This window comes from Littorina saxatilis, linkage group LG9, assembly GCF_037325665.1.
Source record: "Littorina saxatilis isolate snail1 linkage group LG9, US_GU_Lsax_2.0, whole genome shotgun sequence".
In the NCBI taxonomy this organism is placed as follows: domain Eukaryota; kingdom Metazoa; phylum Mollusca; class Gastropoda; order Littorinimorpha; family Littorinidae; genus Littorina; species Littorina saxatilis.
Genome location: NC_090253.1, coordinates 19,371,565 through 19,394,812, shown reverse-complemented (window position 1 = coordinate 19,394,812; position 23,248 = coordinate 19,371,565). Strand labels below are relative to the sequence as shown.

At 43.3% G+C, this 23,248-nt stretch overlaps 1 protein-coding gene across 1 annotated transcript in view; it reads right to left on the bottom strand.

The window, feature by feature from the left end:
• Nucleotides 1-4,843: 4,843 nt before the first annotated feature.
• The window catches only part of LOC138975534 (uncharacterized), a 26,980-nt gene continuing 8,575 nt past the window's right edge, over nt 4,844-23,248 (bottom strand). Inside the window, exons 7-25 of the mRNA XM_070348243.1 lie at nt 22,525-22,780; nt 21,918-22,045; nt 21,661-21,734; nt 20,581-20,715; nt 19,888-20,052; nt 19,371-19,582; nt 18,614-18,937; nt 17,926-18,070; nt 17,297-17,514; nt 16,651-16,726; nt 15,829-15,992; nt 15,057-15,304; nt 14,243-14,400; nt 13,724-13,917; nt 13,336-13,432; nt 12,276-12,460; nt 11,610-11,807; nt 8,903-9,093; nt 4,844-7,127 (exon numbers count right to left, since the gene is read on the bottom strand). Of these exons, the coding sequence (XP_070204344.1) occupies nt 6,852-7,127; nt 8,903-9,093; nt 11,610-11,807; nt 12,276-12,460; nt 13,336-13,432; nt 13,724-13,917; nt 14,243-14,400; nt 15,057-15,304; nt 15,829-15,992; nt 16,651-16,726; nt 17,297-17,514; nt 17,926-18,070; nt 18,614-18,937; nt 19,371-19,582; nt 19,888-20,052; nt 20,581-20,715; nt 21,661-21,734; nt 21,918-22,045; nt 22,525-22,780 (3,444 nt within the window). The 3' untranslated portion in view covers nt 4,844-6,851. The remainder of the gene's footprint in view (nt 7,128-8,902; nt 9,094-11,609; nt 11,808-12,275; nt 12,461-13,335; nt 13,433-13,723; nt 13,918-14,242; nt 14,401-15,056; nt 15,305-15,828; nt 15,993-16,650; nt 16,727-17,296; nt 17,515-17,925; nt 18,071-18,613; nt 18,938-19,370; nt 19,583-19,887; nt 20,053-20,580; nt 20,716-21,660; nt 21,735-21,917; nt 22,046-22,524; nt 22,781-23,248) is intronic.

Genomic DNA, 23,248 nt, shown 5'->3' with positions numbered 1-23,248 from the left:
CAGTGAGCCAGATGGCAGCGACCTTAAAGCCTGGCCATTGTCCTTCGCCTTGGACCCTTCCATCTGGAAATGAGTTTCCTGGCGTGTATTGGCCATCTGATGGAAGAAACGGGTCTTCATGAAGTGCTGTCTACTGTGTACGCACCAAACGCAGCGAGCAACATGCTTCAAGGGAAAGCTGTGCTGCGTGCCGTTCGAGGACACAATACTTGTTGACGCAGCACTAATTATGCTGTTGCTGTCTGACATATTCCGTGTGCCACTGCCACTGCCCGAAAGTGACACAGAAAAGAATAGAGATAAAAACACGCAAGATGAGCAGACAGAAACACTTTCGACCGACCCCTTACGAGTCTGAACTCAATGTGAACCAAGTTGACGCACTGAGCATCAATAAGGACACTGCTGTGCAGCTTCACGGTGTTCTAGAGTTAGAAGCAGCCTCGATGAAGGAACTCAGAAACAACCTACAGTTGCAAACACTTGCTGAAGTGTTCCTCCAAGACAATGCGACCTTAGAGGATATCCTATCAGCAGGTGAAAAGGCGTTAGTGCTGCTCTACAACGGTAGTTCCAGAGAGGGTCTCGATGAACTTCGCTACCGACTCTTCTGTTCAAAGGTAGCTGTTGGAACAACGTTTGTGCAAATTCACACTCTGCCACCCACCTCAGCAGCTGCCCGATTCTACAGCATGCGAGTGTACTTGCAAGTACAAGAATGGATGGGACTCAAAGTGGCCATGGATCCCACGGACTACGGCTGGAAACTTGAGCATGGCATCCTTGTTCCAGTGACAACAGATCTGCCGGCAGCACCAGCCGATGTGTTAAAGGTGATTCGCTGCACATGCAAAAGTGGTTGTGACACAAAGCGGTGTAGTTGCAGGAAACACGGACTAGAGTGCACATCTGGATGTGGGGAATGTCGCGGTGTTGGCTGCTGCAACTCGCCTCTACCGTCTTTTGAAATCGAGAGTGAAACATCGTAACCATCATGTTTTCCTCAAACGGTAGGCCTATTGTGTTATGCACTCTTTTCTTCACCTGTAGATGACTTTGAATGAAAGCCGTCCTAGGAAGTATTCTGCTGAAGAAGACAAAGGGATAGGAATAGGTATAGTCATATTAAAGAATGCGTATTTCTTTTATCGTCCGTACGTGAACAACGCATTGCAATGCGTTATTGTTCATTTCATTTTCATTATTTTATTATCCCAGGGCTGGGAAATTCGGGTAGCTTCCTCCAAATGAAAGCTTGCAGCAACAAGAGTGGTGCTAACCAGGTGTGCGCGTGTTAAGGTGTAATCAGCTAACTGCACTAATAGCAGAATGACCAAGGTCTTTTACGTCTTACTGTGGTGACACGGGGGTGGGACATGGATACCGTTTCTTAGTCTGCACATACACTTGACCCTTGTCCGTCCACCGGCTTAATAAAGTGTTCCTTATAGATGATGGTAGGCTAATGAAGCGGCGTAGAGTGGAATTTTGCGGCGTTATTGGCAGAAACAAGGGTTTTTATATGTGACGTAATCAAACCGTCATAAAAAAGTTATGCAGAGGCTGCCAACGGTATAACTCGTTGGGAATGTTGAGACAGGCTATCTAAATGCGTTGCAACAAAAAAACTTTCTGTAACCATTTTTTTTGGGTCTAAGCATAATTCTGGACAGGCTCCCCACGCTACTAACACAATGCTGCAGAAGCGAAGGTCGTCTACGACTGGAAATTTCGAAGTCGAACAGCGGCGTTTTTTCACTCTCAGCGGTTGTCTTGCTCGGAAAAGTGAAAAGCTTAACTTGAAATCGAACGGAAGTCACCATTCTACCTTTTCGTTCAAGCGTTGTTTTTATAAAATCTCAGAAAATGTAATTTTGACTTGGGTGATTTCGTCCGCCATTGAGATTCAGTTTTTCAATAATTTGTCTTCCTCCTTGGCAGAAGAGTCAAAGGTTCGGCCCGATCTTCAAGGACAAGGTTCCCAAGACATGACTTGCAAACCCCGAACCTAGTTCGCCGAACCTCCCAAACCTAGTTCGAAAACTCAGGTTCGTCTGGTTAAGAACCAAGACAAGTTCGCCGAACCAGTCTTGAGGTTCGCCGAACCCCACGAACCTAGTTCGCGAACCAAAGGTTCGTCTGGTTAAGAACAGCCTTAACAGTTTTTGTAGGGCTAAGAAATTGGTCCTAACATTTTCAATCCTGTTTGATTGCACTTCGCCTCCCGAGGTGATCGTAGTGTTTCGGCACTCGGTTACACCAAAATTCAACCTTCTGATTGCTTCCTGTTCAGCAATGTTTTTATTTTTTAGTTTTTTATGAATTAATTATTTTACAGACTGACATAACTGGCTTTTAAGAAATGATCTCATAAAAAGATATCATTCTGCACAGAAAGCATCCAGGCTGTTGATTTTTAGCATGTGTTGAAGTGGAGAGATGTCCCTCCCCAGTAGCTAGAAGTCACACAGTGTATGGAGTCTCCAACAGCCAATCGCATGCAGTTTGTTTCCTTTGTTTGAAAAGGTCTTTCTGCACCCGGATCTGGAGGGGGCCCGGTAGCTCAGTTGGTAGAGCACTGGACTTGTAATCGGAAGAACGCAGGTTCGAATTCGGGCAAGGACGGACACGTGCATGTGCAGACCCAGAAACGGAAGCCATCTCCCACCCCCGTGTCACCACAATGGCACGTAAAAGACCTCGGTCATTCTGCCATAAGTGCAGATGGCTGATACCACCAAAACGCGCATACACTTGTGTATCTCATCAAAAGCCGTGAGGGCGTAAAACTTCAATCATATAACCCATATCTTAAACCAGATTGGGGCAACAGTTCCAGAGACTGTGAGGAGTTCTTGACCTCACAGTCAGTGCTTGACGTCAAGGAGCTTCAGATCGCGGATTCCCCTGACGCATTCAGCGTAGAAGGCTTGAGCCTTCGTCACAACGACACGTACTTCGTCACGCTGCTGGCAGAGGACTTGCTGTCCAGATGCTCGGCGATTGTCAGCCTTCCCATCTTGGTGGACACTACTCGCCCTGTGACGGGTACACTGGTCATGGACGGGTATGATTCGGGTCCCGCTGTCTACCTTCAGTCCGTCGCTGTTGATCTTGGGACTTTTGCTGACCCCGAAAGCGGCATCGCGGTTGTTACGGTGGATCTGATTCAACGCAATAAATGTGGGAATCCCGGCGCACAAGGAGTGGTTATTGACACGGTTACAGCAGAACAGGAAACGAGAGTGACACTGAGAGGACTGGACCTTCAAGAATCAATCAATCAATCAATATGAGGCTTATATCGCGCGTTCTAAGCGCAGGGATTTATTTTTTTATTTTTTATTTTATGCAATTTATATCGCGCACATATATTCAAGGCGCATGGATTTATTTATGCCGTGTGAGATGGAATTTTTTTTTACACAATACATCACGCATTCACATCGGCCAGCAAATCGCAGCCATTTCGGCGCATATCCTACTTTTCACGGCCTATTATTCCAAGTCACACGGGTATGTTGGTGGACATTTTTATCTACGCCTATACAATTTTGCCAGGAAAGACCCTTTTGTCAATCGTGGGATCTTTAACGTGCACACCCCAATGTAATGTACACGAAGGGACCTCGGTTTTTCGTCTCATCCGAAAGACTAGCACTTGAACCCACCACTTAGGTTAGGAAAGGGGGGAGAAAATTGCTAACGTCCTGACCCAGGGTCGAACTCGCAACCTCTCGCTTCCGAGCGCAAGTGCGTTACCACTCGGCCACCCAGAAGGCGTTGCATACGTGCTACGAGCCACAGTTTTCAACGGAGCGGGGCTGAAAACCAACGCCAGCACCAAGCCTTTGCTTCTCGCACTGTCTCAGCCTTCGCCAGGGACGGTCAAGCTAGGGGACAGCTGGACGGGGGATGCGTCTCTCTTTCAAAGCCAACAAGACCAAGTTCATGGCACTATCGCTATCCTCCCTGTTGGCTCCAACATCGCCGGTGACACTGAGAGGAGCCTGGTCTCTGCAGAAAACGAACAAGCCTGGACAGCTGAAATGCATAACTCCCAGTGTTGAACAAGATGGGGAAAAAAACAGCCCTGTGAAGACTGCACCTTTTGAGAACTTTGTTTGTTTGTTTGTTTGCTTAACGCCCAGCCGACCACGAAGAGCCATATCAGGGCGGTGCTGCTTTGACATTTAACGTGCGCCACACACAAGACAGAAATCGCAGCACAGGCTTCATGTCTCACCCAGTCACATTATTCTGACACCGGACCAACCAGTCCTAGCACTAACCCCAGAATGCCAGACGCCAGGTGGAGCAGCCACTAGATTGTCAATTTTAAAGTCGGCCGGGGTTCGAACCCACGACCTCCCGATCACAGGGCGGACGCCTTACCACTAGGCCAACCGTGCCGGTCTTTTGAGAACGCGCAAGAAACAAACTAACTCATACGTAGATAAACCACAAAATATCCTCTGACAAAAGTAAGCGCAATCTTCAATTTTGTTCCTTTCGTTATTACTGTTTGAGTGCTACACACGAATTAACTTTTTATCTTCCTGAGCTAGCATTTCCTTTCTTCCGACACACACACACACGCACACACACACACACACACACACACACACACACACACACACACACACACACACACACACACACACACACACACACACACACAAGTAAGGAATGAATTCAGAAAGCCAGGAATGTTCTTCACCCAGAATGAAAATTAAGCTTACAATGATAAATCAGCTGTTCTCATGTTTTGCACCCTTTGATTTGATGGATAAGATAAATGGACGCACGTTCACATGAAAAACAAATCACAGAAAACGTAGTCTTCGAAATGCAATCGTATTCTTATTTATAGCATAGCAATACAGTTACATCCACTTATTGATACAATGAAAAGAAGCAAATAAACAAAGGATGTACAATATGTAGCACGTTCAATTGCATTTACCATCTGTTTTCACATTATTATCCTACATACGTGAGAGAGACCACTCATGAGATAACAATATCGTTCAAACCACACGTGTGTATATCATGTAAATGAGGTCGTGTCAAGCAAGTCTGGCAGGGATCTGATTTTCCACTGCTTATGATGCCGAAGTCACCAAGACAAAAGTCATTATGGAAACCCTTTTACGCCTGCTGTTTCTCCTGGAAGGATTTTTAGAACTAACACGTCACGCTACGCTTTCTAGGGTGCCGTTTCTTTGCTTTGACGTCAAAGATTGCACGAGGCTTTGGAAGAGATCGAGGCTCCAAAAGAAACGTATTCAATTTGGACGCCTCGACTGCGGGACGTTTTCAGTAAAATACACGTAAGTACAGTTTGTAGAATAAACAGAATACTACATGTCTTTATTGCTGTGTCGTATCAGATTATTTTACACGAGTTGCTTTTTCAAATAGTGAAAAGCTCGCTTTCGCTGGCAGTTCAATATTCAATAAAGCAATTCGTGTAAATCTGGTACGACACAGCAATCCATTTAGTATTCTCTATGAATCATATGAGACGTTTTACATTGTTATTGCTAGGCATACTAGCTGTTGCTGTTTACCGGAATGCAATTTTCCTTGTCTTACATGTTACCTAAATTTCATAACTTCGATATATCTTAATACATTTTCTTTCAGAAAATGAATGACTTAAGTGCAACTGATACTGTGTAAAATGCTTTGAGCGTATCAAAGTTTGGTCTTCATTCAGTATTTAATTAAGGACAAAATCAATGTGAAATCGTCACACACTGATTGGGGGGAGGTGGAGGGGAGGGGGTGGTGGGTTGATTAATATAAAACATGAAACCCCCACTGGAGTACCTCTTTTATTGACCGATACGTTTAAGTTACCCGATGTAGGCAGTTTTTCTCAGGGTAATTGACAAACTAAATGTCGCGTTTCAAAAGAAGAATAGTATACATGAAAGAGTTTCAATGTAAAAACAACTCAGTCAATGTGCCAACATTACCTGGACATAAATATGTATCACATACATTTACTCATGTTTCAATGTAAAACATGAGGACAACATACAGTATTACAAAGCATTGATTCACATCTTAAATGTAGCTACACAGATAACTTTTGTATTCGTAATTCTTATTTGCTCCTTGTTGTTTATGTTTTAGTGTTTTTTTTTTTTTTACATTATTAGTATAAAGAAAAAATGCACACCCCCGTCAGCAGGATATTGCCCAAAAGAAATGCATTCTGGAGTTAAAGCTTAAATGACCGTATCACCCACTTTAAAAATATGTTTCTCTAGTGTGTTTGGATAGTAATTCCTGCTGCAAAAGAATCGTAAGGATGAACCACGACATAATTCGCCAAAGAATGTTTCCAGATATACTGCTGAGAATGTGGAACATATGTAAGTGGTCAATTAGAATATTTCTGCGAACTATGACATGTGTGTCTTAATAAAGCTACTATGAATATTCGTACAGCATGAAACGATAGAAAGCGATTCCTATGGGTCCCATGAACAAATGAGCATTAACATGTCTGTGTTTACATAGTAGTATTGCGCAGATGTAATTTGCTGCCAGATGTGCAGTATCCATGCATTCACACCTTTTCTCGCCTGCTGCAGCTTGGGTTGGACTACTAACACAAAGAATTCCAAGCTATCATCAAAACATGTCAACCGTTTCTTTCTTTGCTATGGGCAAAATAACAAATAATAAAAAAATGTACAGTCAGCGTGTTGTTATTGTTGTTGTTGTTCTTGTTGTTTGTGTGTGTGTGTGTGTGTGTGTGTGTGTGTGTGTGTGTGTGTGTGTGTGTGTGTGTGTTTTTTTTGCTGTTAATGTTGATGAATTAACAGCTGCACACACTATAGCATTTTCTTGAGCCATTCGCTCTCCCAATCGTAAATGCTGGATTTGACTTGGTTTCTGATCTGGCTTAATTCTGCACTTCTCTTGTGCCTGGCCGGGTCCATCCCCACGACCATGAAAGGCGCGACGGCAAAGCGACTGTGTTCAGGGCAGATGACGCCCGCCCAGGCTGTGATCTTTCTCTGGATGGAAGACGTCACCAAATCTTTGTCCACGCCGGGAGCCACTTGAAAATCCACCAGCGACACGTTCTTGTTGAAAGTCAGCAACACCTTAAAGGGGAAGTATTAACGTAGGCTTATAGAGTAATGTTCATGGCTAAATAAATAAAGAAAAAAACAAGCAAACCAAAACATAAAGTTATCAACCAGAGAATACATTTATCAGTCTCTCTTTCTTAAATTACTTCACCTTCGAATGATACAGGTGTCGTTTTTATTGCCTGCTCTTTATTCGAGAATACACACCATTTACAAAAACCAATTAGATCAGTCCCTAAAATTCTAACTTTATGTCGCCAATGGCCGGTGACTGATGCTAACGCTAATGCTTTGGCACTGTATCTTCGGTAAAAAGACTAAATTTGTGTGTGTGTGTGTGTGTGTGTGTGTGTGTGTGTGAGTGTGTGTGTGTGTGTGTGTGTGTGTGTGTGTGTGAGTGTGTGTGTGTGTGTGTGTGTGTGAGTGTGTGTGTGTGTGTGTGTGTGTGTGTGTGTGTGTGTGTGTGTGTGTTCAAGTTCAGGCTCAATTAAGGAAGGCCTTACATTCTGCAGCCATAGTAGTCTTAATTCTAGAGAGTAAATTTCTATCAATTCTACTTTCATTTCTCGCTCTATACACCCCTACAACTAACTCCCTTACATATATATGTATACCTTCATCAAATTTATAATGGCGTAGGTGTCCCGCTCAGACTGAACGAAGACAGTGACCATGCAGCCCTGTATCTTTGCTCCCCCCCCCCTCCCCTTCCTCCGCGCCTCCCCTCCCCCACTTCAACCCTTCCCCCTCCCCTTATCCCCAATCCCACAGTCCTCTAAAGTACCTACCTCACCCCCACACCCCCTGCCTTAAATAAGACCTTCAGAAATCCGAGAAAAACCGATATTTAAAGGGGGGGGGGGGGGGAGTCTTGAAATGGAGGTACATTTACAGAGGCTATGAACAAAACATCTCAGAAAGCAGGGTAGGGCGGGGATGTAGCTCAGTCGGTAGCGCGCTGGATTTGTATCCAGTTGGCCGCTGTCAGCGTGAGTTCGTCCCCACGTTCGGCCAGAGATTTATTTCTCAGAGTCAACTTTGTGTGCAGACTCAGTCTCCTCGGTGTCCGAACACCCCCGTGTGTACACGCAAGCACAAGACCAAGTGCGCACGAAAAAGATCCTGTAATCCATGTCAGAGTTCGGTGGGTTATACAAACACGAACATACCCAGCATGCTTCCTCCGAAAACGGCGTATAGCTGCCTAAATGGCGGGGTAAAAAAACGGTCATACACGTAAAATTCCACTCGTGCAAAAAAACCACGAGTGTACGTGGGAGTTTCAGCCCACGAACGCAGAAGAAGAAGAAGAAGAAGAAAGCAGGGTCTTAAAAAGGGGGAGGTCTTAAATGGGGGGGGGGGGGGGGGGTCGTAAAAAGGGGGGTTACACTGAAATCAAGACCACATCTTCATAACATTCATAAGGGCGTAGGTGTCTCCTTCAGCGTGTATGAAGACAGTGACCAGCCTTGTACCGGCTCTAACCTGCTGCCCCCTTCTCTCCTCTGCGCCTCCCTCTCAACGTCAACCCGTCCCCATCCCCTTATCCCTTATCCCACAGTCCTCTAAAGTACACAGAACCCCTCCCCCCCCCTACCCCACCATTTATAAAACCTTCAGAAATCTGAGAAAATCCGATTTAAAAGAGGGGGTAGTCTAAAAATGGAGGTAAATTTACAGAGGCTATGAACAAAACATCCGAGAAAGCAGGGTCTTAAAAAGGGGGAAGTCTTAAATTTGGAGAGGGGGTGAGCTTAAAAGGGGGTGGTCTGAAGTCAAAAGCATACCTTCATAACATTTCTAAGGGCGTAGGTATCCCGCTCAGCGTGTATGAAGACAGTGACCATCCCTGACGCCCTCGCGGCCAGTTCCTGGGCAGCAATGTCCAGTAGAGGAGTGGGGTTGATGGAAGCGTCGAACAGCTCCCGCTCCACGCTGCTTTTAGGGTCTGGGTAGAACCGGGCTGTCACTGTGGACACTGAGAAGGGAAGGAAGAATACAAGAAAGAGAAAACTGATTAGTGTTAACGCAAGAGTTTTTCTCGGTCGTATCAGCAATACAAATTACACTGAGAAGAGAAGGAAGAATATGAGAAACGAAGATAAGTGTTAACGCAAGAGTTTTTCTCGGTCGTATCAGCAATACAAATTACACTGAGAAGAGAAGGAAGAATATGAGAAACGAAGATAAGTGTTAACGCAAGATTTCTTTTCGATCGCATCAGCAATACAAATTACACTGAGAAGAGAAGGAAGAATATGAGAAACGAAGATAAGTGTTAACGCAAGATTTCTTCTCGATCGTATCAGCAATACAAATTACACTGAGAAGAGAAGGGAGAATATGAGACACGGAAAGAAAAACGATTAGTGTTAACGCAAGATTTCTTCTTGATCGTATCAGCAATACAAATTACACTGAGAAGAGAAGGGAGAATATGAGACACAGAAAACGATTCGTGTTAACGCAAGATTTCTTCTCGATCGTATTAGCAATACATGTGCGAATTACAGAGAGAACTCGAACTCGAACTCGAACTCGAAAACTTTATTACCGAGGCATGATAGCATTAGGTCCATATGGTCCTTTCTTACAGCTAGTCCCTACTATAATACACACATGAAACAAAGAACAAATATGAAGAATAAAATTTTTTTTTTTTTTTTTTTTAAATTTAAAAAAAAAAACAATAGGGAAAGGTATAACAAAATAACAATCAAAAATTCAAAAGTGTGCTTGTTAATGGAAGCATACTATACACTTTCTCTTTTACACATCCTCACACACACTCGCACAAAGTGTACACCGACTTAGTCGTTAGAGAGGTGCTTTCGGAGCTGTCTTTAGAAGAGAAGGGAGAATATGAGAAACGAAGATAGAAGTGTTAACGCAAGATTTCTTCTCGATCGTATTAGCAATACATGTGTGAATTACAGAGAGAAGAGAAAGGAGAATATGAGAAACGAAGATAGAAGTGTTAACGCAAGATTTCTTCTCGATCGTATTAGCAATACATGTGCGAATTACAGAGAGAAGAGAAGGGAGAATATGAGAAACGAAGATATACGTGTTAACGCAAGATTTCTTCTCGATCGTATTAGCAATACAAAGTACACTGAGAAGATAATATGAAAAAGAGAAACAAAGATTAGTGTTATTATTATATGAAGTCTTATATCGCGCGCGTATCTCCAGACTCGGACTCAAGGCGCAAGGATCTGTTCATGCCGTGTGAGATGGAATTTTTTACACAATACATCACGCATTCACATCGACCAGCAGATCGCAGCCATTTCGGTGCATATCCTACTATCCTACATATCCTGTTCAAGCAACATTTATTCTCCATCGTGTTAGCAACACATGTAAAAATTACACAGAGAAGAGAAGAAAGAATATGAAAAATGAAAAACGATTAGTGTTCAAGCTAAATTTATTCTCGATCATTTTAGCACTACAAATCTAGGCTTCATTACCCTGGATAAGACAATCTTTCAAACATATGACAATTATCAATAGCCTCACCGCTTCCTGTGCAATATGGCGAGTTTCTGGTTGAAATAATTTTACAAGTCAATCTGCGAAATCAAGTCAATAAGAAATTCTCACTCTGCACAGAATGCAGTCATGTGTTTAATTATTGGCATGTTTCCAAGTAAAAGGATGTTTTTGTTTTTGTCCCCCCCCCCCCCCCCCCCCCGCACACGCCTGGATAGATGTGTGACCGTGAAAATGATTGTGTACGCGAGAAGGGTGCTGTTAAGAACAAAATGAGAGCTGTTCCTTAATATTTGTTTTTTGCAATTTTATATCCCATATGAACCGCATAGGATATCCTCAAGACGGCTAAAGAGCACAAGGTCACATGCAACACTACGATAGTGAAATGAACACGCATATATATATTTCTTCTTTCTCAGAAGAAAGTCTCTTCTGACTTTCTGACCACTGATGAGACACAATAGTGTCGAAACACGTGTCTGGTCTAGGTACTAAAACAATGGTCCTCCTCAGGACTAGATTACCTTGTGATACGTCCCCCACAAAGGGACTTTGCTCTGTAAATCTCGGTCCCCCTTGAGGAGGGTCTGATGCTCCCAATAGGCTGTCTGTGAAGGGATACTTATTTCAGTCTCTCTTTCTCTGCTAAGAGATTTTAACAAATCTCGGAAGAAAGTCTCTGCTGACTTTCAATTGTTTCTTTCACAATTTCTGATGTTTTATATATATATATATACATTCCTGCAGATCTTGAAAAACATAATCAAGAACTGTCAAAGCAAACGCAGAACCATTTTTTTCAGGATACGGTTAATCGCTCTTTTAAGTTTAGCTATGGTGCTTTTTATGGACATCTGCTTATAGACTCTTTCCATTAGACATGGACTGGGTACTATAATTCATGAACTGATTATTGAAGTAGTCCCCCCCCCCTCCGAGTTAATGCTATTTTAAATTTGAACCAACATGCAAACACACGAAAACCAGGCTTACTCAGTAAAGAGTAGATGATGGTTTCCTCCACACAGACTTTGCCCGTCTTACAAGCCTCGCCGTGCACAGATGTCTCGTCTGTGTCTGTGTTGAAGAACGTTGTCACATCTTTTAGGTCAGGGTAGGGTGCAGCTGCACGTTCCAAGTACTTGTGCACCACACGCGAGCAGTATTTCACCTTCTTGTCAAAGGTTGGTCCTGAGAAAACAACAGATATGTTGGATTTCAGGGAATGACAATACGGTTTTCATGAGATTGAAGCAAAAGATTCGGACGGTCAGACTAGAGAGCTAGTCCGGCAGACACAGAGCCGGGCAGTCAGACTTGCAGAAAAGAAGCTAGGGAAGCAGTCATTCCATCCTCATATCAAACAATTCGTAAAAGTCAAGTACAGCGTCCCAGATTTACAATCTTATACAACAGATGATGAAAATAATGTTCATAGAATGAATAGAATTTCAAAGTCAAAATGTTCGCTTTAATTTACGATGTTACCGGCTTAGTTCCAACATACTGTTTCTGCCTGCTTACAGAGTTGGGCACTTTGCAACAACGTCTTTGAATTTGAGACACTTTTCTTGAACATAACGCATTATTAAATGTCAGCAACATATCAAAACGAAAATAAACAAACAAACTTAAATTTTTTTTTAAATCACATCTCACCAGACCCCATGCAACCGCCACAGTTGTCGACCAGACATGCCCGGATGTCGGAAATGATGTCAAAGCGAGGCAGACGGCCGTGACCCGCAGACGCTGTCAGCACTTCTTGTAGACGGTCTGCAGCTTCTTCACGCTTAGAGCGGCTGATGTCACAAAACTCGGCCTGCTTTGGTACCTGGCACAGGCTGAAACACAGGCCAAGCGGGTAAAAATTCAACATTATTCCCAATAGACGAATTCCGAACATAAAACTGTCGGGTTTGTATTGGTCGTGAAATAGTGAACACCCTTGCTTTTAGTGGGACAAACAATCCACGGGCCAATCACTAGCGAGGGGTGTGTCCGAAACTGGTGGACAACGAGCACTTGTGGGTCTTTTGTATCACAAAAAGCAAGGGAATTAACTCTTTCACAACCCATACAAACCCGACAGAGTTAGTTCCCAACATCGTCTATTAACTCTTTCCATCACCAGTCTGCCATGGATCGAGTTGTGCCCCTTGAACACGAAGATGAACTGTATATATGGAATGAATCGAAGTTCAGTCAACATCAAGTTATTGCTGTTCACTACGAGTTTGCATGAATGTCAACGCGGCGACACACAGTTCTCGGATGAAAAATCCTAGATGGAGCACCTGTCATATTGTGGTTCAAATGATTGTTTGTAGCCTACTGCTGCAAACTTGTAAGAAACTCTAAGTCTAAGGCATCTACATGCTTGGCAGTCACCTTGCAAACCGCTTTAACAAATGGGACAGTCAAAGCTGTCTGTGAAGAGTCAATAATTCTCCGAGAGCTCATTCTTTCGTTTATTAGTGTGTGTGTGTGTGTGTGTGTGTGTGTGTGTGTGTGTGTGTGTGTGTGTGTGTGTGTGTGTGTGTGTGTGTGTGTGTGTACGTCTGTGTGTCTGTTTGTCTATGTGTGTTTGTTTCTCTGTGTGTCAGTGTGCGTGTTCGTGGGCGTGCGTGCGTTCGAGTGTTTATATGTGTGGATGTTGCTGTCTGTTAAAAAGGCGGCTATGGTTGGGTTGAGGACTTTTAGAACAAAAGTGACGCACTCTGTCTGGCCCATCTGGGAGGCAATGAATTCCATTCCTGGGTCCAGCCCTCGGCTTTTGCACGTCACAGACTTTTCACTCTGAATTACTGGACCGCCTGCAAAAAAAAAAACCACATTAATATTATCGCAACCTGCCAGCAAGGCAGATATGTAAGCGGACAGACATACCATCTCTATTTCTCCACCTCCCTTCTCTCTCTTTCTTTCAGAAACAGACAGACAGACGGACATATAACCACATACACTCACATATCCAAAAACGAAAGCTTCGGTTCACCGGTCACCACCAAAGTCATGCTCAAATTCCTTTTTGGGAAAATATCTCGTGAGCACACACCACCTCCCCCCCCCCTCTCCCCCCCCCACACACACACAATCAAACCTACCTGTAAGCAAGTTGCCTTGGAGCCTGATGACGTCATTGCAATACGAGGTATTTCCAGACTCCCAAACCTTCACAAAGCCAAGTGCTCCCCCGTGCTCCAGTGGTCGCACATCAACGTACACGCTGTCACCATGGCAACCCAGACCAATGCCTTTCAGACGGTTCTGGGTCAAGGTCGGGCACACGCGGAGAACACTGTAAGTGATAGGGCAAAATAAAATCTCTCTGGAAAGTTTGACAATAAATTCTTTTGGAAATCTAAAAATGTGTAGTCCGTGATATTAATTGGTTTCGTTTGGTTTCCATCTTATTTAACTGGTCAAAAAATTAATTTCAATGTAACGGTACAATTTTTTAAATTAAATTCGATTTCAATTTAATTCGATTTAGTAAAAATCAAACCAACTAATTAACAAAATATCTATCCGCTCCTCCTCTCATCTCGTTCAAGTTAACCGAAATGCAAGCAAAATGAATTTCAGCCGCGCAAAAATCATGTCAAGTTAGTAAGCATAGTCACCTTTTTGCCAGAAGCAACAGAGAAGAGTTCGATGTGGGCAAGGGACGTAACCGTACAGCTTGTCCTGTCTGGTGGCGCCACTGTTCCTCCACGTGACGCGTGTCAAGGTTGTGGAGAAAGTTGCTTGACCTTGTTCGATACGCTGAATCTTTCATTATCTGGAAGTGGAGTTATTGAATGATATACGATACAGATGCACACACAGCCTCTCGGTGACGTTTTGTTTTTACAACTCGCATGACGAAGTCACCGAAACAAACTTCGTTCTCGAAATTATTTGTCAGCTCCTTTGTAGATATGCAGAAGAAGTGATAACATTTTTACGCGACGCCATAATTCTCATCTCTTCCAGCAAAACGTTCTGACTCTCTCTTCCCATGTTAAAATCTTTAAAAAATTAAAAATAAAAAAAGATTAAAAGCTGCCACGATGCGAATAATGGCCTCACGTACAATTTCTGTCACTTTTCATGCAGATCACTCGAGACTTTGTGACAAAGAGTTTCAAGAACGAACTTTGTCTCAATGACTTGGTTATATTAGCAGTGTGTGTGTGTGTGTGTGTGTGTGTGTGTGTGTGTGTCTCTCTGTGTGTGTCTGTGTCTGTGTGTGTGTGTGTGTCTCTCTGTGTGTGTCTGTGTCTGTGTGTGTGTCTGTGTGTGTGTCTGTGTTGTAAACGCATTTCAGAAAGTTTAAAAATTGAGCCAATGTTTGCCTTTCCCGCAGGCTTATGCTTAGGTGTTTTGTGTGTGTGTGTGCTGTTTCATACGCTCGTAGTCACTCAAAGTCTATTTTGATCAAACAATTTCACTTACTTCAAGTTTCGAAGGAAAGTCGTCGATGACCATTTCAACACAGAGCAACAGTAATTCATCCAGCCGGAAGAAGCGATTGTCACGTGAGGTGACGTCACGCGTGGTCACGTGTTCTGACAAGAAGACGTCGGGCTGATAACCTCCATCTACCAAGTATGGAAGATCGGACTCCTCTTGCAAATCTTCAGTCGGAACAGCATGTTCATCATCGTCAAACTCAGCCGACGATGCAATCATGTGGGAGGATCCTGAAAAGAATAAATCTTGAAGCATACATCAGTGTAATTTAAACAGACATTCGACTGAAAGGCAGAGCAAATTGCTTCAAGCATAAAACGAACAGAAGGCACATCAAATTCTCCCTGAGAAGTGTTCTACAGTACCATAACAGCAGACCAACTTTTACAACTGTTTCTCTTTTCTGGTTCAACTTTCTCAGAATGCAACGACAAGGTAGACAAAAACGCATTGAAAAAATTAATTAAAAACAAAAAGAATGTAAAGACAGATATGTATTCATTTGAGAAAGATATCTTTCTTGGAATCTGATAAGCAAAGGGAAGTAAGCGCTCTAAATGCATACGACATGTGTAATAGAGTAGGTGAGAGTTATGCGGACGGAACCAGTCTCCTGGCACCAAAGAGTAACAAGCATTGAAATGAACAAGCGACGCTCATCCTCAAAAAATACTTTTTTTCTAAGCATCAAACAGGAAAACCGACCAGCTGATTAAACTGAGACATTGAACAAGGAGAGCGGTGCGGCACCAACCTTCCAGAAACTCCAAAGTCTGAGCCCTGTAGCCGTGTTGTGTGATGACGTAAACCATCACGTGACCATCTCCCGAGATCTCCACAAAGTCAAATCCTGCACACACAGCCAGGCTCGCCACTGTGCTCTCGTTACCTACAGGAACCGTGGACAACTTCAATGCTCTGAAAAAAGTAACATAATGATGAAACGTTTTTATGTGTTGTCACTGTTGAACTAAACAATCAAGGTAGCTTTAGCGGAAAATACTCCAGTCGAAGTCTAGAAACAAATCCTCTTGGAAAAATGGAACCCTATTATTGACTGGTATAATTCAATATGTGCCGCCTTTAAAATACAAGCATTAACGTAAATCACTCATGCCGAAGTTTGCACAAACAAATATTCTTTATGAATTTGTTACGATTGTGTTGGTTTGAATGTCTATGTCCTTTCTCTTTCAGTTTCGTTGGGAGTTACTTTTCCTTTTTTTCAAGGTCGGTGAACATTGCAGGAAGTGTTAACTGGTTGACCCTCAAACGCTCACTCAGCCGAAAACTAAGGTAAAAAACTCCCGCAGGAAGAAGAAGCCCAGCAATTCACTGAGTTTTACTTCCACTGAATGACATATGTTTTCCAATTTGGATTTCAGATCACCCCCCCCCCCCCATCACCCACAGCAAGCGCCATTTCCCCAAAGTTGCAACTCGAATCCATTCCAAAGTAACAACTAGGTTACTGTATTTTCCATCGCTCGCACTTCGTCCCCCACCCTTACCCAAATTATGTTCATACTAATGTGTTTTCCTCATTAAAAGAATGCCACAATCTGTACAAATTTACCTGCCCTCGTTGAAAATGTCCGCTGGCGTTGCAACCGTTTGCGATTTTTCTTGGAAACCCAGCTTGACCATCACCACTGCACATAAAGGAGATACAACATCTTGTCAGCATGTCAATTGCTTCTTTCATTTCTACACGTCTGCCTGGATCCATCTGTTACATTCACGGTAAACTTAATTGAAGTCCCTCCTTCATTTCAACTCTTTCTACGATTCAACAGCTCAACTGAGTATTATGCAAATGTGCTATTTGCTACCGAATCTATTTGAATGATTTACCATGGTATTCCACTAGCTTCGAATGACCCAGGGACTTGTTACCATACTGGCCAATCTTTGGAGCACCGCAAGTGGACAGATTTTCTATTGAAGTTGATTGTGGTTTTACAAACGAAAGCTTGAATACTGAAGTTAACAAATTCCAAGATTAAACTCCACGTTGTTGAGGACAGCTCGTTTAAACAAGGCTTAAAGATACCATTATTTCTTTTTAAACCATCATATACACCACCACAGACCTAGTACAAGACATCAATTTAGTCTTAAAAGAAACAAAAAGAAAAGGTAAAATACCTTTCCATGTACATACTTATTTGAACAGAAAAAAAGGGGAAAATACAATGAATCCAATACGACTTTTTGTATACCTATTCCTTCTTTTTCGGCAAGTTTCTGAAGCGTTCGAAGTCGTATTGCCAATCGCGGAGTCATCATCCTGGTACTACACCAGTCCCACGGTTCCTGGCTGTCTGACGCCGAAGTGCAGTCTGCGATACATTGTCGCGAAGCTGTTCCGCACCAATTGTCTTGTTGTCCTTCTGGTCCAAAGGTCAATGACCCATCATCAAGGTTGAACTGAACCAATCTGTTTGAAAGTGGATTTGAGAAGGATATATGGTCGGCTGCTACCTATACTTAGAACATAATCTTATACGTTCTTCGCTGTTCAACTCTATGGTTAGATTTTCAAGATTTCCTGTAGACCCTACTCATAACAAATAGCTGATAACCTTCTGTTATAAGATCTAAAAACGAATGCAGGACGAGATTAAAAGTTAATGAGTAAAAATGGAAAAAAGCGAGCAGAGAAATGTTCACTGGGAAGCAATGTTGTTCGGCCTTCTCAACCACAACAAAACTTGAAAAAATGTCGTATGCATTATAGCGCTTTACTTCCCCTTCTTTTTTTAGATTTTTCAACCAGATACATGAGGCAAGCTTTTAACTCTGGTATTTTACTACAAGAAACATTTCAGTGAAAGGAGAAAACACCAACGTTGCCATGTCTTTTCTGCTGCTCCTCCCAAGCTCTTTTTCTATTGGTCCGATGAGAGAGTCCGGACTTCCAGTGACGTCAGGCCACCTGCTTCCGGTGGTCATGTGAGGTGCTGATATGCACTGTGGGTGGAGGTTGATCACATCTGTTATGAAAAATAGAAGTTCACATTGTGATCAAGGCTGCTTTGGATTACATAAAACCAAAAACAAAGAGACTGCCAACGTTCCAAAATTCAGAATAAAAAAAACCAAGAAAGGTAACGTAAAGAAAATGTGTGACTGTAACGTTTTGTTTTGTCAATAACAAACGTTCAAACGACTTACCTTTCTTGTTTTTTGCTTTGGATTAGTTTGGAAAGTGTTCACTTCAGTACTTGCTTCAAGTTGCAGTACACGGTGAAGTTCTTTTGTGAAAAAGAGAGCGAGGAAAAGGGGGGAGTAGATAGAGAGAGAGACCAGCGGAGCATTTAGGCCAAATCAGGACCCCCAGAGAGAGAGAGAGAGAGAGAGAGAGAGAGAGAGAGAGAGAGAGAGACACAGAGAGAGAGAGAGAGAGAGAGAGAGAGAGAGAGAGAGAGAGAGAGAGAGAGAGGGGTTAGGGGAGGGGAGAAGGAGGGGTCATGACGAACATGGAAACACGCACAGAAAACAAAAAGTTACAGACACAACCAAAGAGATATACACACCCATATTCTTCACCGCATCCCAAAAGTCTTTCGACTCATCTCCTTCCACATCTCCTGGCATCACATCCCGAGCACCATCCTCCTTCACCGCTATACTCAGTCTGCTGTTGCCAGTGTCCAGCTTCACTTGTTCCAGTCCAGCGCACACAGCCAGCTGACCAAGGCGTTCCAGTGACCACTGGCCGAGCGAGGGAAGACCAGGGGACCGTGTGGTCAAGGCGATTGTGGCCGCACGACCTAGTTTGTAGAGCGAGGTGGACAGGTGCGCACCGCTTGGTTTTTGTGAAGTCGGTTCATCCCAGGCTTCTACGATCAGCAGTTGTTCTGTTGAACAATGGTAACGTTATTGCATCCACGTGACTTTTTTAAAATTCGATTTGAAGGAATATTGTTCTTTCGTCATGATGTTAGATGTTAGATTCACACACCAGAATGGACAGAATATTGTTGTGGAAGTTTTTATATTCGGTGCTTTGTCTGAAAATGAACGTTAAAGTTAAGGGCCATGAACGTTTAACTATAGTGATAAGACACAGACTGTCAGCATGCAACAAATAAGGCATGCAGCCTCAGTTGAACACTCTTAAACGCTCTCCTCAAACACCCAACTAAAAGACAAACAGAAAAAAAGAAAGAAAGAAAGAAAGAAAGAATTAAACAAACAAACAAACTAACAAAGCAAGAAAAAAAGATAGACAAAAAAGAAGAAAAGCAAGCAAGAAACGAAACGAGCAAACAAAACTGTTTTCGTTCTCACTTTGTGGCCATTCTGTCTGAACCAGTTCCGCCAGATGGCTAATGGCCGTCGCCAAGCGTGACGTCATCAGCCGTGTTGCGCATGTCTGTGCAAGGGGCGTGTTATACGCATGCGCACTACAGTTGTGGCAAGTCGTGCCGGGAGCACCGCACCAACTCGCATCCTTTCCCGGGTCCACGAACTGAACCAGGTTTCCATCCAGCTTTTGGAGACTGCGGAATGAAAGACAAAGGTTAAGAAATGATCTGAGTATAAAGGAAAGACAACGAAGAAAAGAACACAACTTGAAGAAAAAGAGGATCGAAGTCGCTTGTTTATTTCAATGTCTGTCATTCTCTCAGGTGCCAGGAGATTGATTCCGCATTTCTCTCACTAACTGTTGTTGCACATGTCGTGTGCAGTTAGAGCGGTGTTGTAGGCCTACTCTTGCTTTTCAGATCCTCAAGAAAATAAAATCTAGATTTTTATTAGGAGAAAGCAAACAAACAAACAAACACACAAGCTAAACCATGTCTACCTCTGGAACTGCTGGGCAGACCTTGAAAAGGTCTGGACAGGGTTGTTCCCCGTGATGTCAGCAAGGAGCTCGGACGGTCCGTCACAGCGTGCGTCACAGAACTGACCCAGGGCTGCGTCCGTCAGATGCAGGCTCCTGGACATGGATGGCTGCAAGGGGACATCCCTGCGAAAGATTTTTAAAGCAACATTTACATAACGTTTACATAATTGTCGGCAGGAACCCGTTGAAGAAGAGCTGCCCCGACCTTAGTCGATAGCACTAGTGAGCCTAAGACTAAGAGAGACACAACCGTCGAAGTGCCGAAGAAAAAAAAGTGTAATGCTAATAGTTCGTTAGTGTCTCTGATTAGTATATAGCAAAACATTGTCAAAACTACAAGGGTGTATCAACGACAAGATGTGCGCGCGCTTACGCGAGTGTGTGTGTGTGTGTGTGTGTGTGTGTGTGTTTGTGTGTGTGTGTGTGTGTGTGTGTGTGTGTGTGTGTGTGTGTGTGTGTGCGCGCTAGTGTGTGCGTGTGTATGAATGATAGTGTGTGTGTGTGTGTGTGTGTGTGTGTGTGTGTGTGTGTGTGTGTGTGTGTGTGTGTGTGTGTGTGTGTGTACGCGCGCGCAGCCAAGACTGTATTGTTTCAAGTATGAAACTACCAGAAATCTCATAACATTTCTCGCTGAGTAGATTTTTGAATTACCATAATTGCAGACCAAAAGCAGTGACGGTCAGCTGAGATGCCGCAGTGGAGACGTCAGTGTCCACTCTCACACTGCTGTCCACACATCTCGCTACGCCCGGTCTGCTGGACTGTAAACTGACCGCCGGCCGTAACCTGGAACACAGTAAGGGAGAGGTATAGGTTACAGATAGGTTAAAAGTATATTTCTTTCCATGTTCACTGTCATAGAACTGTCCGCAGTTTTACATGAAATATTACACTAGTTAACAGTTCCGGCGCTGAAATGGAACGAAGAAAGAAACCGGAAGAGAATGAAGAACAAAACACACGCAACAACTATCTGCGCATGCGTTCAAATTAAAGGGAAAAGAATAAAAACTCTCGAGAAAAAAACGGTATGCGCATGCGCGAGTTCCAATATGGCCGCGGAACTGTTAACTGGAGTATAGCATCCTTTCACTTGGCCACATTCCCAAAATCAATAACGGGGCCGGCTGGATTCTGTGCAGAGTTGAACCATTTTGACGCATGAATTTTCCAGATTGACATCGGTGTCACTTACAATTCAAAATAATACTCTTCTAAGGATGCAGCAAGGATGTTGATTTGTGGCATGCGTTGAATGATGTTTTTATCCAAGGTAAAAGTCTGGAAAGATCTGCTGTGGTGTACATAATGGATTACACGAGAAAGAATTACCTCCGTACTGAAAATGAATGTTGCAGATGAACAGTATGCTACTATAATGTTAACAATTATCTTTCTTTTCAAAATCGCGTTGCTCCATTGATTAATGATTAAAGGATTAAGTCATGTAAACTGCAGATACATTTAAAAAAAACATGGTTCCATACTTTTAATCTGAAAGCAAAGAACAACTTGTTTATTGACGCAAAAGAGTTATGTAATGAGTGAGAGAGACAGAGAGAGAGAGAGAGAGAGAGAGAGAGAGAGAGAGAGAGAGAGAGAGAGAGAGAGAGAGAGAGGGAGGGGGAGAGAGAGAGAGAGAGAGAGAGAGGGAGAGAGAGAGAGAGAGAGAGACAGAGAGAGAGAGAGAGAGAGACAGAGAGAGACAGAGAGAGAGAGAGAGAGACTCACGTCATTTCCGCTGGGGGAGATAACTCCAAGTCGATGTCATGGTAGTGCCAGGATATGGCAGCGTTGAACATCAACTGCAACAAAAAAACAGCCTTGTTTTTTATTTCGGTTATAGACATTGATATAAAGTCCATCTCAACGCGCAGTGTATGTTTGAATCTTGGTACGCAGTTCTGAAAGTGTCCGCAGATACGCTTTAACATAGAAAGCGCAATGTTATCATATTCTTTTTTCGTGCTAAAAGGGTCTACACTTGCCTTTTGATATAAACTGAAGTCTACTTCTGTCCGATGTTGACTGTCCAGTGACTGCTCCTTAGGTTGCATTGACCACTCACGTGATGTAACGTCACTTCCTTTGTTCAAGGTCGGGTCAAATTGCTGAGCTATAGGGGAAACACAAAGGTATTTAGAACATGAGAGATAAGGCGTTAACTTGTTTGATTGTTTGCTTGTATTTGTTTACCCCTGATTATCATCATCACTGTACATTTCAGCTTTAAGCAGGAACAGGGGAATGAAGATTTTGATTCATCCCTGCACACACAAAACAGTAACATTAACAAGCACACACACACACACACACACACACACACACAGAGACACATACACACACACACACACACATACACATACACACACACACATACACACGCACACATATACACGCACACACACACACACACACACACACACACACACACATACACACACACACACACACACACACACACACACACACACACAGACAAGTACACATACACGTACACTATAACATACACACAACCGAGGCTTATTATTTTTTGTTACATAAATTGTTGTTAATAGCTTTAAAGCAAAAATATTTAAAATGAACAACACTTACAAAGGGTGACAAATCCATTTCCACTGTAGCCAGTTTTCAGTGTACTTGCACCCGAAGAGTACGCACGCACCGAGGCATGTACCAGTGACTGTGACGTCACAACGAGGTAGACAGGAGGCATTCCAACTGTTTTCACCACCGGTATACGTAAAAGTTCTTGTTTCGGGGATTCCCGTACCGTTGTGTTGTAGGAAACACCCATCTCTCGTGTGAACTTCACTGTTGCATCAGCTACCATTTTAGATTCCACATCAAACTATGGGGAACAGAAAATAACACTTGCTTGGAAATGCTGAACACTTCTGCTTCAGAGCTGGTAGTACACAGTAGGCCTCATGGCCGGACTAGGCTAAGAGGAGGGGGGGGGGGGGGTTGCTAGAGGTGGTCCAGGGGGATATCCCCCCTGGCGGCAGGGGCGGATCAGTTCATTTTATGGGGGGGGGGGGGGGGTTGAAAAGTATATTGTGAAGATATGGGTGTGAAGGCGCGAAGCGCCGAGCCGACGGCGCGAAGCGCCTAGCTTGCTAGGGAGGTCCGGGGGCATGCCCCCCCGGAAAATTTTGAAAAAAAGGATGCAAAATGGTGCAATCTGGTGCATTCTGAGGATGATCATTACCAGTTTCAGGCAGCAGATTTTGTCACTGATTATAACCCCCAAAATTGAAACTCAATGTAAAATAAAGAAATGCATACCTCATTCAATATTTTTATATTTTTATATTTT